Source organism: Simochromis diagramma, unplaced genomic scaffold (genome assembly GCF_900408965.1).
Source record: "Simochromis diagramma unplaced genomic scaffold, fSimDia1.1 OVJJ01000026.1, whole genome shotgun sequence".
NCBI classification, from domain to species: domain Eukaryota; kingdom Metazoa; phylum Chordata; class Actinopteri; order Cichliformes; family Cichlidae; genus Simochromis; species Simochromis diagramma.
In genome coordinates this window covers 696066-712553 of record NW_024386985.1, presented here as the reverse complement: position 1 = coordinate 712553, position 16488 = coordinate 696066, and the positions used below count along the sequence as shown (strand labels likewise).

Below are 16488 nucleotides of genomic sequence, written 5' to 3'. Positions count from 1 at the left end.
AGGAATCCAAAACATGTCTATGCCAAGTGGTATGAAAAAACTCACAGACTTATCTGTCCTGTCATTGGTCTAGATTTATAGATTTGTGCTACAACAGCACAGGCCTCAGGAAAAGCCCTCAGACTGTAACTGAAGCACTTCCTATAACTTAGTTATATCTAAGAATGTGTAGGAGCACAATGGGCTAGTCTTGTCTGCTCATTACCTGAATGTGTATGAATCCTATCTTACAACTTGCTCACAAGATAAGTACTGACTCTGATTTGTGCAATTTTACACATGACTTCTCCTCCCCCTGACATGCATAATTAAGTTATTTACAGCTGAAATAGCTATGTAAGGACATGTCTTGGGGTCAGTAACAAAAAAATTACATAAACATAAAATTAGTTTGGTTCAATTTGTGTTGTCTATTTGGAAATAATACATTTACAGTCTTTGTGTCATTTAAAACCTACTACTACTACTATCACCATCTATCCTCCTCCCACTTCAGATGACACACTCCCATCTCTCAGGCTCTCTTTGACGCACTGAAGCTTCCAAGGCAAACAGTGCACACACTTAAAGCCATCCTCTGCTGAACAGTTCAAGAAAATCCGAAAGGAAGAAGACAACAGAAAAAGCTGATGAACAGAAATAAATCGTAGAAAAACAAGAAACACAAAATCAGTTGGAAAGCGTGAGGAAGATAAAGTTCGACGGGTATGTGGATTCTTGCTTGAGTGATCTGGTAAGTCAGGAACAGTGTGTATGTGAGCTTGCTTGCTGACTGGCGTGTGTAATAGCAGAATAGTGTCAAGGATACAGGTATCAGGTTGTAGTAGTTAACTCAGAGAGGTGGAGAAAGTACAACAAAGCTCAATGTGTAAAGTAAATACAGGCAAATACTACTAGAACTCAAAACACCACAGAAAAAAATCACAAATTGTGCTGTATTGTACAATTTACAGTAAACATCACCTAGAATACTGATATCTGTAACTTATAATAGCTTTAAATTGGTATCAATTTACAGAAGCATCTACTTCCACAACTTTTGGTATTTGATGTCAGGGCTCTGTGTGGGGGCAGGCGGAAGTGAGGATCCAAATGCAGGACTCGGACACTGAATGCAACTCAAAGACCACAGCTTTATTACTGGCGCAAAACAAAACATGAATCAAACTGAGATTGCTAACACAAGAACACACAGGTGATTCTGAGGGTACGACGCAACACTGACACAAAGCAACACGGGGCTTAAATACACTGAGGCATAGTCAGAGAATGGAAAACAAGAGGGAGACATAGCTGGGAAAGATTAGGGCTAACGAGACACGGGGAGCGAAGCTCGACACACTGACATAAGACATAGCCCTTCAAAATAAAACAGGGAACAACTCACAAAGATGCAGACACAGAACTAGACCTATACTAACCATGGGACACAAAACCTAAGAACTAAACCCTAGACTAGAATAAACTGACACAGATTTGTAATAATAATCAAAACAGGATAACTAAAGAATCAGACATAAATCACAATACAGAACAATACCAAAAAACATAAGAAACTGAAAATACTGGGTCAACATGACTCAGAACCGTGACATTTGGCTTTGCTTTATGTTCAGCAGGTCAGCTGTGTGAAGTCACAAATTTATCAAAAGTAAGAATGTGGATTCATTTCCCCCTTTGTTTCTACATAACTGCAAGGATGATGATCCCAATAGAGGCAGGCAATCACAACTTATCTAACTTTATGTACCGTATTTCCCGGACTACAAAGCGCACCTGAATATTAGCCGCACAAGCTCAAATCAGGGGAAAATCCTGTTTTGTACATACATTAGCCGCACCTGACTAAAAGCCGCAGGTGTTTCAATGTTGACTTATCATATGTAAGAGAATATGCACAAAGCGAATTGTCAGGAAAGAGATGGCTGTTTGGAGACACATCACTTTTATTAATATTTTGAAAAACAAGTTACGGTTACATATTTGCATAACTTTTTAGGTATATGTACAAGTAGCAGTAATTACAAGTATGAAACATGTACTGTGCTTCATAAATGAGTAACAAATGTAGTACATAACAATAACCTACAGCACACCAGAAAAGTAGATTTGGACTACCTTTTAGGCTCAGGTGCAGTGACACGGCTTTAACAGGAAGAAAAGTCAGTCATTCACCACCATCTTCCTGCGCACTAAAACCACCCAAGTCCTCTTCTCCAGTGTTGGATACGAACAGGCTCAGGATGGCTACGTCATCCACTCTCAGCTTCTTTCCTTCGTTGTCACTTTCAAAACCAAACAAATCGATGGGCTCAAAATGTGGTCATAAATATTTTGTACTTGTAAATCAGTTTTGTATGTGTAAAAAGAATTTGTGTGTGTGTAAAAAAGATTTGTATGTGTAAAAAGAATTTGTGTGTGCGTAAAAAAGATTTGTGTGTGGACTTAGCCAAAAAAAAACCTGCAAGTTACAAGTACGAATTTTGACCCTATTTTTCTTCCATTCATCTGATTGATCAATGTCATGTCAATCACAAATGTAACAATCCAATCAGAGAACAGATGGGTTTGGCTGTCGGAGGGGCGCTTTTTTTGAACTGCAGGTGCCCTTTTACATGCCAAACCAGTGTTTTCCTTTATCACCATGAAGGAAAACAGTCTGTGGTCGTCCAAGTTTGGTGATTTTTGTGTCACAGGTCTACGTGTTTAATACAGGGACTTCCACAGCCTTGTCAACAGCGCTGTGGACCGCGGGGGGGCGGGCAGTGTTTTGGAAATGACAGTCTTCATCACAAAGCTTTCTTCGTTATGAATTAGCATACATGTTTTTATTGAACATTTGAAGAACTAGCAAAAAAAAAAAAACCCAGAAACTCTTGTAGAGGACATAAAGTCAGAGATAGAAACGACAAGGAGCAGGTGCATCTAGTACAGATAGAGCTGCTGCAAAAACCCACAGAGCCCAGCAGTCAGCGCAACAAATTCTGGATCCTTTGCTTTTAGTTAGCAGTTAGCATTAGCAGCACATCCTGCGTCCGATGTGAAAGGACTTTTATGCTGCGCACTGTGACTCACAGCAATGGTCCTGGGTCAGCCCTGACTTTGTGTTAAACTAATCCTAAAGTAATAATGGTATTGCCAACCACTGACATACCACAACTTTTTCCTTTCAACAGCTGCTGAAAGTTAGGGGACCTAACTGCTATCGGATATTTATATAGCGATCCTCCAGCTTCAAACGGTATCACCCTTCAAGGACCTGGGCCCTATTTCAGGAAGCCGGTTTAGAAAACTCAGAGTGAAAAACGATACTCAGGGTTGAGTAACCCCGAACTGTCCAACTCGGAATATTCGGTTTCAGAAAGGCTGATAACAATTAGTTCAGTCAACGCGGAGTTGCTTTAACCCCAAGTTAAACGCGCGCACGAGGATACATAAAGCCCTGATTAGTGGAGCACAGATTAAGCGAGTCACCATGGAGACGGAGGGAAAGAAGGCGCGGTCAATGTATTTTACAGCGCTTGAGGCCGAAATTCTGATGGCAGCATATGCCGATAACATGCAAATTTTGCGGAAAAAAAATAACACAGCCTCAGGGAGCATGCATGGCAAAACATAGCCGACAGAGTCAATGCGTGAGTGTTAATTTAAACATTGATCTAGGGATTTCCACCCATTTAACACGTTATTATATTATATTTTATTTTATTTTTTAATTTATACATTTTATTTTGTGATGTGATGTGAGCGCAGGTGCAACCCAACAGGCCCCAAACGTTCCTGGCAGCAAGTAAAAAAAAAAAAAAAAAAAAAAAAAAATGAAATCTAAAAATATAGTCCAAACAGGTAAGGTGTAATTGTATTATGAGCCATAGTGCTTGGTCTGTTTGTCCGATGTAAATCAATTGCAGTTAGAGGCTACATTAATTTCCCCTCTGTAAGCACTTATTGAAATTATCTGAGCACATTACAAGTACATATTTGCTTACTCTGTATGCTCAAATGTGACCCGTTATAGCCAACAGAAAAAAAGCAGAGGCCCGAAAAACAGGTGGGGGTCCTCCACCACCACCACTCACAGAGGCTGAGCAGTTGGCTTCCACATTTGTGATAATGTTGGCAGCATCACATATGATCTTCACAGTGCAGAGAACACAAATTAGCATCCATTACTATAATGGAATAATTTGTTAGTTTGAAATGCTACAGGGAACTATGTACCTGTACATTAATGCTGTGGAAAGACTTCCTGTTCACATAGTCTCCTTCATTTACTGAAGGAGCAATGATTGGAATGTGAGTGCCATCTGTACAGCCAATCACGCCTGGGAACCGTGAAAATAAATGTAAAATTTAAGTAGTAGTTCAAGTATCACCACATCATGAATTAAGTTTTGTTCATCCTGCTACCTGCAATTTTGTGGAATCCCTCTTTGATAAATCTTGTGGGTCTATGACCGCGGAACACCACAAACGAGTACAGGAGACGTTTCAGTGCAACTGTAACATTCCTGACTGCCGGACAGACGGTAGCCTTGGAAACGTGCTCAGCGTCATCAATATTATACAGAAAGCTCCCGTTTGCAAAAAACCGAAGTGCAATACAAATAATATGTACAGAACTGAGAGTATGTCCGCGATGTGTCACATGAGCAATATTAGGCCTGAGGATGTTATTCAAATGAATTATAGATTGTGCTGAAAAACGGTAACGTTCACACAGAAAATCATCAGGAAATGATAAAATGTCCAAACGCGCTCTAATCACTCTCTCCCGGCGGAGAGCTCTGCGGAGAATTTGGGCTTCAACATCTACTGGCTCTTCAAGGAAGGAGCACGCCATGTCTGACACTTCCTACAGTCAGGTTTCCGACAAAGAGGCGGAGACAGTCAGGGTTAGTTGAAGTAAACCTGCTAGGGGGCAGGTTAGCTTCACGGAGTGTGTCGTCATAGTAACTCGCTCGGGATTAATCTAAACTCGCTTTGTGAAACCGAAAACCCAGAGTTTTCGTTAACTCAGGGTATACTTACTCAGAGTTTGCACTAAACCGGCTTCCTGAAATAGGGCCCTGCAGTTCAAAAAAGCGCCCCTCCGACAGCCAAACCCATCTGTTCTCTGATTGGATTGTTACATTTGTAATTGACATGACATTGACCAATCAGATGAAAGGAAGAAAAATAGGGTCAAAATTCATACTTGTAACTTGCAGGGTTTTTTTTGGCTAAGTCCACACACAAATCTTTTTTACACACACAAATCTTTTTTACGCACACACAAATTCTTTTTACACATACAAAACTGATTTACAAGTACAAAATATTTACGACCACATTTTGAGCCCATACAAATCCTCGTTGTCAGTGTCAGAGTCGAACACCCACAGAAGGGCCGTGGCGGTGTCCTCCTCTCCATCATGCAGCAGTCCAGCCCTTTGAAATCTGTTGGTGATCATGGATGTTTTCACATTTTTCCACGCTGTCAGATTCCACCGGTGGAGTTGAGCATAACTTGCTTTTCGCAAGTTTATCGCTGCTCATCATCCACGCCTCCTGCTGAACGCGTAGCGCTACTTTGAAGTTTGTTTTTCGCACTATTTCGTACGGCCAAGAGTGGTATGTTGTGACCAACATACCACTCTTGAACCCCGATACTGTGTGTCTGATCACATGCCCTTCCGCCAGGCAACGTAGTGCCGTACAACAGCGGAACAAACAAAACAAATCCTCTTACGATATGACAAAAATCATGGACAATCCATAGAAAAGCCGCACCTGACTAAAAGCCGCAGGTTTCAAAGCTTGTGCAAAAAGTAGCAGCTTATAGCCCGACAATTACGGTACTTATTTAATTCTGAAATTAAAAACCAAATTTCAATTTTAGGTGTCATTCACATCACCTTTAATGACGGACCTCAGTTCAAAAAGCTTCAAATGTTTGCCTTTTAAATAAGAAAATATGGGAAATGGAAATCTGACAAAATCTAACAAAAGCACAGCACTGAACTGACTATCAAGCTAGGTTGAATTAACAAGTTTTGAGTGCATATGGAAAAAAATGGACATGGTCTACAATATAACACATCCCCTGGATCATATAAGTTTGATGCGGCCCTCACATTGCTGATAAACATAAAAAAACAAGGCCAGCCTTTTGCTTTATTTTGTTTGTCCTTGTGCACCTTCAAAAACAAGCACACCTTCATTTATCTGTAAAACTGAATATATGTACCACTGTGTGCTCACCTGTTACAGATGTAATCTGGAGTCTGTACACCAACCCTCTATTGCTATAAATCATTTGCTTAAATTCAAAACGCCTCATTTACAAGGCCAGCAGTGTTTGTGAGAAATAGTCAAACACATTTATGAGCAGTAGTCTACAGACATTTTCACAGAACACACTGACGTTTGACTTTTGAAAAAAGTTAAAGATGTGACCATCAGTATATACAAAGATACTGAGTCATTATTAAAAATTTGTGCAGTAAAGACTCCAGTTCTTGTTCCTGTAATTCTAGCAGGTTGAAAAAGTTGCATTTCCCAGCACAAAAAAGGTAATGGGAGAAAACCCTCTCAATGACTTGGTTTCAAACAGCAACACCAGAGCATTAATATCTACTGATATCTAGAATTATGGCATCTATAAGTATGTAATAACTTTCAGAACAGAAGCTGAGGGAGACTTGAATTAGTATTATAGCTATTATGATTAAAATCCCTAGCCCTTTTCTTCTTGAAAATGAACATGAAAGATATGCTAGCAATGGAAATACGATCCAACATAGGCCCCAAACTGGGGATTTTTTTTGAGATAAGATTATCTGTTAACAAAAGTTTGCCTGTTGAACTATTTTTTTGAACATTTCAAAGCTCAAGGACTTCAGTTAGCCATTAATATTATCTGACCTTTTTCAAATTTGAGGGTCATTCTACAGACATGGTTTCATTTTATGTATTCAGGTTTATCCCTTATTTGAAGATTTCTTCCAAGCTAAAGTTTTGAATGTCTAATTATTTCCTGTAGCACCATTTAAATATATGAAAATGCACAAATTACTGCTTGATGAGCCCTCATGTACAAAGGTATTAGATAATATCATGGTACATTGTTATCACAAGACCATAGGATGTCAGCACTTCAGTTTTCTCATCCTGACTGAATAAGGTAAAAATATGCTGCAGCGAAAATATGTGTTTACACTGTTATGTAGCAACATTCACAGACGTCAGCAGCTTCACTGCTGAGGGGCTGTGTTGGACTAAACCCCCTCTATTATAGGTCTTTGTGCTGGTTCGGCAATTACATTCAGTGTGTTGTTTGCAGAGTGAATCAGTTAGCCAGTGTCATTAACAAGCGATTTATTATATACACTGACAATTCTTGTGTATTTACATGGGAAAATCTGATTGTACAATGCCAGATAAAATATAGTGAAAAATATCTCTGACCCTTCACGACCTCTGAAATTTTGACCAGCAATAATAGAAATCACATAAGAATGAAAGACTTCAATGGAAATGAGAGCGAGAGCAAGGGGAAGGATGCCGTTTATGGTTGCTTTATGAGCAGCCATGTGCAATTGAGGTCATTAATAAACCAGTCAGTTGTGCTCAGTTAATTTGTGATAAGACTCACTCAAACACCAGCTTACTTTATCTATTTAACACTGTAGTTTATTTTACTGAGTTGTGTAGTAGTTGTCATGCTACAACTAGGGCACTTCATGAAGCTACTGATGTGACGGTCTTAGTAATTTCTGAGCTTGTGCAACGATAAACATCCTTTTTTTAGAACTGCACAGTTGTTACATTTTTTTTTAAAAATTCCAAGTATTACTGAAATACTATTAGCACAATCAAGTCCAATCAACTCAGTCAAATCAGTTGGCAAAAAGCACTTTGTGTCTGAGTGAACAACTTTAACCAAGTTGAATTAAGAAAAAAAATTGTTAAGTGCCATTCCTACTGTTTTTATTTCATTTGCCAAGAAATTATCTTTACACAAGTCATGTAAGTAAATTCTAATCAATTAGCAACTGTCACCTAAATATTGGCCTTTTAAATGCAGAGTAACGACTCAAATGGAACTGGGAGCTTGTTGTCACATAAGGATGTATAAATGCTGAGTGTGCTAGAAGGTTTCATGCTAGAGTATAGAAATGCCATTTGAAATTTTGAAGAGACGTGAGTGTGTAGCCAACTGAAAACACAATACAATTTACATGATAATGTTAAATGCTTAGGAACAGTTACAGCCAATAGTAATGAAAGGTATTAGTCATATCAAGAGGAATGAAACTGAAGCCATAATATCTCATGCTCAATCATCAAGGTAAGGAAATCCTAGAAAGTTGACGTGGTTCAACTAGTTCATAGTGTTTTCTGTGGGAGAAACATTTCGTCACTCAACCAAGTGACTTCCTGGGTCTTGGCCAGTTTACAGTTATAAACAGTATGTTTATATAATGATTGAAATAATTTCCATTGCCTAACAATGAGCGGTGAGGTCAGTTTCTATGTCATTATCATGCAAATTGACATGATTGATATCCATGAGCGTTATTCAAAACGGTTTGCAGAATGGCTACAATCGCTACGAAAGCATCAACCACTGCGGACGTATTCCCATGCAGTCCAACATCCCAAATGAAATTGTGGACGTGGCTGATATATCCGTCTGATTGGTATCCTAATTGGTTGACAAGTGGGCTATAGCCCACCTTGAAAAAAGAGATAAAAGATTACAAAATACAATGTTAAAACCGCAGATAGTGACTGTAGTACACACTTCATAGTTTTTAACACTATGTTTCACTTTGTTTCTCATTGTATGTTATAACTTCACATGCCTTACATGCTGGCTAATGGTCCAACAACTGAAGGAAGAGGGTCCAAGAAACTAGTTGTACCAGATACTGTCATGGTCCTGAGTCTGACGACTCAGTGTTTTGTGTTTCTTTATATTATTCTATGCTCTTGTTTATTCTGTTATGTCTTTTGTTTAGGTTTGCTATGTGTTAGGGTTTTGTTTTATGCCAGCCTGTGTTCCCTCTGTCTGTATTTTATAATTTATAGTAAATGTCCATAGATATATATATATACATATATATATATATATATCCACACCTTACACATTATGTAAGGTGTGGACATTTACTATAAATTCTTTACTATAGATTCTAAATACACAATATACCAACCACAGCACTAAATGTCGTCACTATCACTGGATTAAAAACGAGCATTCAATCACAATCACAGCGGATTTTCTGTATTAACATTGTGATAAGAAACTATCCAGGTGCTAACACTGTAATACTACAGAAAAAACAACTTCAGGACCCCAAATAAACTGCATCGGAACACCTTTTGATACAAAACTTACTGCAAGGAAAGTTTAATGATATCAGCGCAAAACCACGTCGTGAAATCGGAATGCTTCCACATGTGTAAAAACCATACGCTCACGCCCTCGTCGCAAACATATCCAAAATAAATATAGAAAACAATAATGAGCAGCTGTAAAAGAACGTGTGCAAAATCCACGTGGTGTTGACGCCTAACCATTTTAACATTTTAACTATGCCTAACTACAGACGCACAACTAAGGAAGTTCCTAACTGCCAGCTGACTGATCCGGTTAGGCTGCAAGGTTTCAAGCAGGTGGAGCGGCTGCGTGTACTACAGCTCATGATACTTTACAATTTGTTAGAGCTGCGTTTTTACCCGTGTCCATTCAATAATATTGTTTATGCACAATACTTCAAAAATGTTGTTTTCAGTTTTTCATAAAGTCCGAACATACCCTGAGTGGCAGATCTTCCATAGGTGCACATTTTTACATTGTCTTTTATTGGGAACTGTGGTATATTTTATGCAAAAAAACAATATTGAATACAACTTTACAATTAAACTGATTTTGACTATTGAACTGCCAAGGAACTGCAAGGATACTCTGCATAATTATACTATGGAACAGAATATATGCACATATAAAGTTTTATCTTAGTCTTGTTTTTCTCTTTTTTTTTCAGGTGTCATGTGGCCTGAGGACATTCAGACATTAAAGTCGTGGGATGGAAGTTGAACTAACTGGAAACTTTAAATAGTCAAAAGAGAAGTAGCATGTTAGACTTTTTGGAAGTGATGGTTGACACAGCTTGAACCAACACCAGTTAGTTACAGCTTGCAACCAAGGAAGCAGAACTTTTTTTTTTACACAGGAGAGAGAGAGATCAGTAATAGAGCAACCACACTGGACTTCATCATGAGGAAAAGGAACCAGTTTGAAGGACAAGTGAAAGAAAGAAAGGAAAGAGGCTGAAGAGAATATTATTAGATGGGGCATATATTGTTTGTGTTCAGCTGAAATAAGCAGTAATCAAGATGTTTGTGAACTTCCGTCGAATCCACAAGTGCCAGTGTTTGCAACTGCTGACCACAGGTCTTCTGCTTTGTATGGTGATGGTTTACTGGGAAGAGCTGGACCATCATGCAGTCAGCCACGTGAGATCCTTCACCCACCGGTACTTGTTCAACAGCTATGATTTTCTCAATTCTTCTTTTGCTATCAACTCCAATCATCATTACAGAAAGGATGGTTCTAACAGGGTATTTGGTGGATTTGTGAACTATTCATACCTCATCAACCACCCAGAGAAATGCAAAGGGGAAAATGGGAAGAGTTTAAATGATGTTTTTCTGCTGTTATTTGTAAAATCATCACCAGAGAACTTTGAGCGGCGCCGAGCCATCAGGGACACATGGGGAAACGAGAGCTTTGTTTGGGCAGAACTGGGGGTGAATATGAGGTTGGTGTTCGCCATTGGCATTCATCCATATGTCGAACAGAGATATAAGGTCCAGACTGTACTGCTGAAGGAGGACAAGGTCTATGGAGATCTGATCCAGCAGAACTTTGTAGACACATTTTATAACCTGACTACCAAACTGATCCAGCAGTTCCACTGGAGGCACATATATTGCCCTCAGGCACGCTTCGTCATGTCTGCGGATGATGACATCTTTGTCCATATGCGTAATTTGGTAAAGTATTTACAGGATATTCTCAGGAGTCAATCAGGAGCTAAAGACCTATGGGTGGGGCATGTCCACAGGGGATCGCCTCCAGTTCGCTATAAATACAGTAAATACCACATTCCCTATGATCTGTATCCCTGGCCATCCTACCCAGACTACACTGCTGGAGCAGGGTATGTGGTTTCAGGGGATGTAGCTGCTAAAATTTACCAGGCGACTCTGCTGCTGAACTCCTCTATGTACATTGACGATGTCTTTATGGGAATCTGTGCCAAGACCATGGGGGTCTCTCCCCAGGAGCATGTTTACTTTTCAGGGGAGGGCAAGGCTCCTTACCACCCCTGCATTTATGACCACATGATCACATCACACGATCATATCTCTGACATGCGCTCACTGTGGCGGTCAGCAACAGAATCTAGAGAGAACAGCAGCACCAGGGGAATACTAGGTAACCTTTATTGCACAGCAGTGAGAGTGATGCTGCTATGTCTGCCACATTATCAGAACACTTACTCCTGTAGTGCTGCTTTTACATGAATACTCGTTGTGGGTCTCAAACACTGTTATAAACAATGTTACCTAACAGCACTAGTCTGACACATTTCACCTTTGCCGTTGTGTGCTATCTTGTAATGAAATGAAGATCTATTAAGAAATTAAATGCATTCAAAATTCATGTCCAGATGCATCAGGCTTCACTGATGTGCAGCTTCCCTTTGTGTTCCCTTTATTTTTTTTTTATGTTACTTTCCGCAGTAGTTTACTAAAGCACTTATCAACGAAATAACTTTTCCCTTTGTCTTCTCCATAAATTAGCAGTAGCAAACATCAAAATTGTTGACTTAAGTAGCCTTGGATTATTCTTCTGTGTTGGGGCAATTGATAGTTTTGCCTTTTAATTATTTATAGATAAGACAAGGGTATCAGGATAACTCTGAAATTTAAACCCAGACATATTAATGATGCAGCTGCCAAGTGAGAGGATAACTGGACCAACTTCATTTTTGTTGGAAAACACTGTTTTTTGTGATGCTGTGATTATTACTTTGATGCATATGTATAATAATTAACTGTCATAGAGCCAATCAAGTGTGTCACACATTAGGGCCTGCCAGATTGTGCTAAATTATGACGAACTTGTGTAATTCTGCTGTAGCCTGCATTTTCAGTGTAGCCACGTCAGGACTTTAATTTATATTTTTGCCTTCTTAACTGCATTCCTTCTTTCACTCTTAATAACTTCATTGCACTCACCTGACTTCCTGTATATTGTTAAACTGTGTATTCTATAAATAAGCTCCAGTGAAACTGTAATGTCTAAAGATTAAGTTAGTTTAATTTATTGATCACTCTGTTTAGGTTAGTCAGCTAGACCCGTGAAGCTTTTCATGTGTAACTGTCAGAAGCCAAAACAAATAACCAACCCATAATGTAGTTGGACAGATTTATGAGCAAGGCTTTGACTTTTGAATAGCAATTACCTCATTTTCTTTCTGATTTTGTTTTGGATTTACAAGTGTGATTACAACGATTCACCTGTTGAAATACTTACTTCTGGTTCAATCTGCAGGTTTCACAATATCTCGAAATCTGCAGATTGCATAGTTTTACGGTGTCTGAAAACTGTTCAGACACCTTTAGATAGTTGAGCAACACCTAAGCAAATCATCGATCCAACCATTTTTTAAGCTCTTATACAATTTATAGTTGCTTTATTTATTCCAGCTGTCATTACCCTAATCTATCACAGGGTTACCAAAGCAAAACATTTACCCACAATCTCACAATGCCTTTTTTGTATGTGGAGTAAGTCTATTTGATTACATGCACACTGAAAAATGAAGCTAAGATGGTACGTAAGTAATGTGACGTCTAAGTGTCCACTCCGAGCAGTAGTATTTGACACCTCAGGAGTGAGATTGAAAAAGTCTGCAGTAAACCTGTCTCTGATATACTGACCCCAAATTGATTTGTCTGTGCCAAGTACATTATTCCAAAATGCCTAGCCTTTACCTGTGCACTCAATGCCAAACCTTTCACATTAATTTTGGGCAACAAAGGGTGTTTTAGTTTAAGTTATTTCTGGTTGAAATTACACATTGATGGTTCTAATCCCAGCCGAAAAATCTCATTATAATTTTATGGATTTCATAGTGTGATAAAAGGAGAGACTGCATTCTTTTCTATAATACTGTTTGATCTTTTTTTAAATTCTGAAATTGAATGTTGTTGTAATTTTTGTGTGACATTTCTTTGAATGTATCAACTTTGTTAATAGAATTTTTGCTTAAATAAAAAAAAAAACAATAGTTCAGAATCAGTTTCACATAGGATCTACTTATTATTTTACTTGAACCTAGATAATGTATCTACTCATAAGACGAGCATAAGTGAGGTGGTAAGAAATTAAATAAAATCCAACACCAACAAAACTTCATTGTGGACCTTTTACATCCCATTACCTGCTCTTTCTTATTTGACATGTGTTTGTCTTGCTGTATCAAAGTTTAAGTTTACTTATCTATTGCCTGAAGAAGGAAAGTTTAAGGTACATATTAGTTAACCACATAGGGACAGTTATGGTCACATCAGTTAGGGTTATTACCACTAGTTTGTTTACAAGTAAATCAATGTTTCAAGAGGTCAAGACACATATTGGATTGAGAAATGACATATTGTTTGTTAAGTATTATGAGGACTTATCTGGGTGTTAACTGTTTTTCTACCATGTCAGAAATACTTGCACTATCCTTGGGAAGAGTATAGTACACTGCATAAAATTATGCCATAAAATAAACTGCAGCTGTAAAAGATGTGCTTTTGTTATAATCGCAGGAATACGACATTATCCCCCCTTACCTGCGTCTGTTGGATAGACTTTCCTCAGTCTCATTTGTCACAACAACATGTGTGGAGCCTCCTTGGCTTTCTTCATGCATGACCTCAATCTGTAACACACAAATATATGCACAAGTGGCTTTAAATGAATCAGTTCTTTTGTTTTTATAGCACTGTGTTTTACAAGAAAAAAATCTCCAAATACCTTCCAATATCAGAGAGAAAATCTCACTGAGCTTACATACCCTTATGAGCATCAGTGTCGAGGAAAACTCCTTTTAACAGTAAAATATCTTTGCTATAGGAAGGATCAGATATCTGCCAACATCATACAAAAACAGCATTTGTGTCTGGCGTATGATTGATTTTAATTTTTCAGAAGAATATCTACCAGCATTATTGTTTTTTTTTCTTCTGAAAAAAAACACAGTTTCAAAGAGGGATGAGTGTTTGACCAAGTATGCTGAAAAATCCACAACTTCATTAAACTGACTGTGTGACATGTAACATGACCAGAAGAGTTTGTGCTCTTTTGGCATCAGGCCTCCAGGAAGCTTGAGTCACAAAATAAATTATACGAGTGCACAGTCAACCACCAAATTGGCATACACTTTTGGACTGAGTATTAAAATGTGTGACCAGTCAACCCCTCTGCCCTCTACTGATGGGAATAAAGAAGATGATGAAGTAGATCCATTCACATCTCTCATGTTTTCTTTCACTCAAAATACTAAAAGTCATAAAAATAAATAAAAACTATGAAATAAAGGTGTTAATATAGACAATCCAGGGGCCTCTGTGAGGCAGCAGTACCGACTACTGAACAACTGTGCTTCCTATGTGCATCCATGAATAACTGGTAAGTTTCTGAAAGTAGAGCCTTTCTTAGCCAATAAAAATAGTTTGGGTCCATCAGTTTTGTTGTGTCATGCTGTTACCACCACATTTCAGAGTGAAATGAAATGTAATTCAATGGAAAAGAGGTCAAAGACAGATGAACAGGACTTTAAATGTGTTTTACTGTTTCAGTGAGATTTAAAAGTGTAGCCCAAGGACATTACCTTGATTCCTCCCTTTGCCTTCCTTATGTTCTTCTTCTTGTTGAGATCAGCTTCAGCCTGCTGTTTGTTAGAATTATCGGAAGCTCTGCGAGCAAGAGCTGAAACAAGATGACAGCACGCAGGTAACTTTGATCCTTTCTTTCTTCAAAGTTTGTGTGTTTTCTTGTTTGTAGTCTTTGCATTACTTCAGATTAATCTAACTGTTGTAGAGTCTTGCAAAAGCTTACAGTTAAGACAAAAACCAAAAGAACATATCTTCATTTAAATTAGCTGAAAACACAAAGATCAAATTACGCTGTTGGCCTCCTGCAGTCCTGGGGGTGTTCTTCACTGAGGGCCGTTTGGGGGAGGATTCAGGCCGTGGAGCAACAGGCTGGATGGGCCTTGTCTGTTTAGCTGACAGTCTCTTCAGACTGAGATGCCGCTTTTCAAACATCTCCTGAACATCTTCCAGTCTCTTTAGCGCCTTCAGTACACTACCCTGCGGGTAAAAAGCTATACATCTACCTTTGTCCTCATCATTTTTGCAACAGAACATCTTTCAAAGTATTATGTTTGTGGACTGTACCTTGATATCCTCTGACAAGACAACCTCATACTGGTTGTGCAGGTTCCTCAGTTCAGTCAGTTGGTTCTTTTCTGCTGACTCCAGAAAGTGTTCGATGTCTGTCAGTGCTGACTCTGCCCCTTCCTGTGACTGACACTTATCCACAGCCTGGGATGCCAGCAAGTAGATCCCAGACTCACACCATTGGTTAACCTGCATACAACATCTAATGACGTCAGCAAATAGCCAAGAATTCAGTTTTAGAAAACATAATCATCCCTTCACATATGGTGTCACAGTGTAAGAGTCCTGTTTTTGGGTAGTAGGAGGAAAATACTGCAAGTAAAATCCCAGTTGGGTCTGTAGAAACTTGTTATGCAGGTAATAAAATCCTCGATTGTTGAGTTATGTCAAGTTGTCAGTCTTCTAATATCTTTAATATCTTTATCTTTAAAAAGATTATTTGGTCAAACTGATGGTGAGTGCTCTTGTACGATAAGATTAGAATAGATTTAGATTTTCATATTTAAACACAATGACTGCAATAGTTGGTCTTGTGGCAACCGGGAGAACTGAAGCCACGGTGATGAGTGTGTTAATGACGGTTTATTTGAATATGTCTACAGCAGCAGTGTGGACAGATGGCCCAGTCAAAACAATGATCCGTCCACACCTTACTCAAACAGAAAGACAACCATCAGCTCTTTTTTTGGAAGAGTCACATTACACCAGTCGAGTCACAGGTGTAATGTGGAACACATATTATGTAATTGTAGATTTATCTAATCAAATAGTAGTCCAAGCAGTTTTCAACTCATTTTAAAATATCGAAACAGTTGAACCAAATTTGGAATTAAAGCTGTGCTCAGCAGCACATTTCACTAAGAACATTGAATAAAAAATAATATTTACATTATATTTAGGTGCCAGAGACTCAAGATTAAACAACTTTAACTCAATGCTTGCGCCGTCTGCTGGATGCAAATAGAGGCCGTGACA

At 38.6% G+C, this 16488-nt stretch overlaps 2 protein-coding genes across 9 annotated transcripts in view; one reads left to right on the top strand and one right to left on the bottom strand.

The window, feature by feature from the left end:
* The window catches only part of mcf2l2 (MCF.2 cell line derived transforming sequence-like 2), a 109034-nt gene that overhangs the window by 52499 nt on the left and 40047 nt on the right, over nucleotides 1–16488 (bottom strand). For all 8 annotated transcript variants that reach the window (XM_040039806.1, XM_040039807.1, XM_040039810.1 and 5 more), the window contains exons 12-15: nucleotides 15511–15702; nucleotides 15237–15423; nucleotides 14943–15040; nucleotides 13903–13991 (exon numbers count right to left, since the gene is read on the bottom strand). In XM_040039806.1, the coding sequence (XP_039895740.1) occupies nucleotides 13903–13991; nucleotides 14943–15040; nucleotides 15237–15423; nucleotides 15511–15702 (566 nt within the window). The remainder of the gene's footprint in view (nucleotides 1–13902; nucleotides 13992–14942; nucleotides 15041–15236; nucleotides 15424–15510; nucleotides 15703–16488) is intronic.
* On the top strand, nucleotides 423–13398 carry b3gnt5a (UDP-GlcNAc:betaGal beta-1,3-N-acetylglucosaminyltransferase 5a). The gene is made up of 2 exons (XM_040039814.1): nucleotides 423–733; nucleotides 10035–13398. The coding sequence occupies exon 2, from the start codon at nucleotides 10387–10389 to the stop codon at nucleotides 11578–11580; it is 1194 nt and encodes a 397-aa protein (XP_039895748.1). The 5' UTR covers nucleotides 423–733; nucleotides 10035–10386; the 3' UTR covers nucleotides 11581–13398.

Coding starts and splice junctions, on each gene's coding strand:
- b3gnt5a (XM_040039814.1), top strand. CDS start 10,387: ATGTTTGTGAACTTCCGTCGAATCCACAAGTGCCAGTGTTTGCAACTG.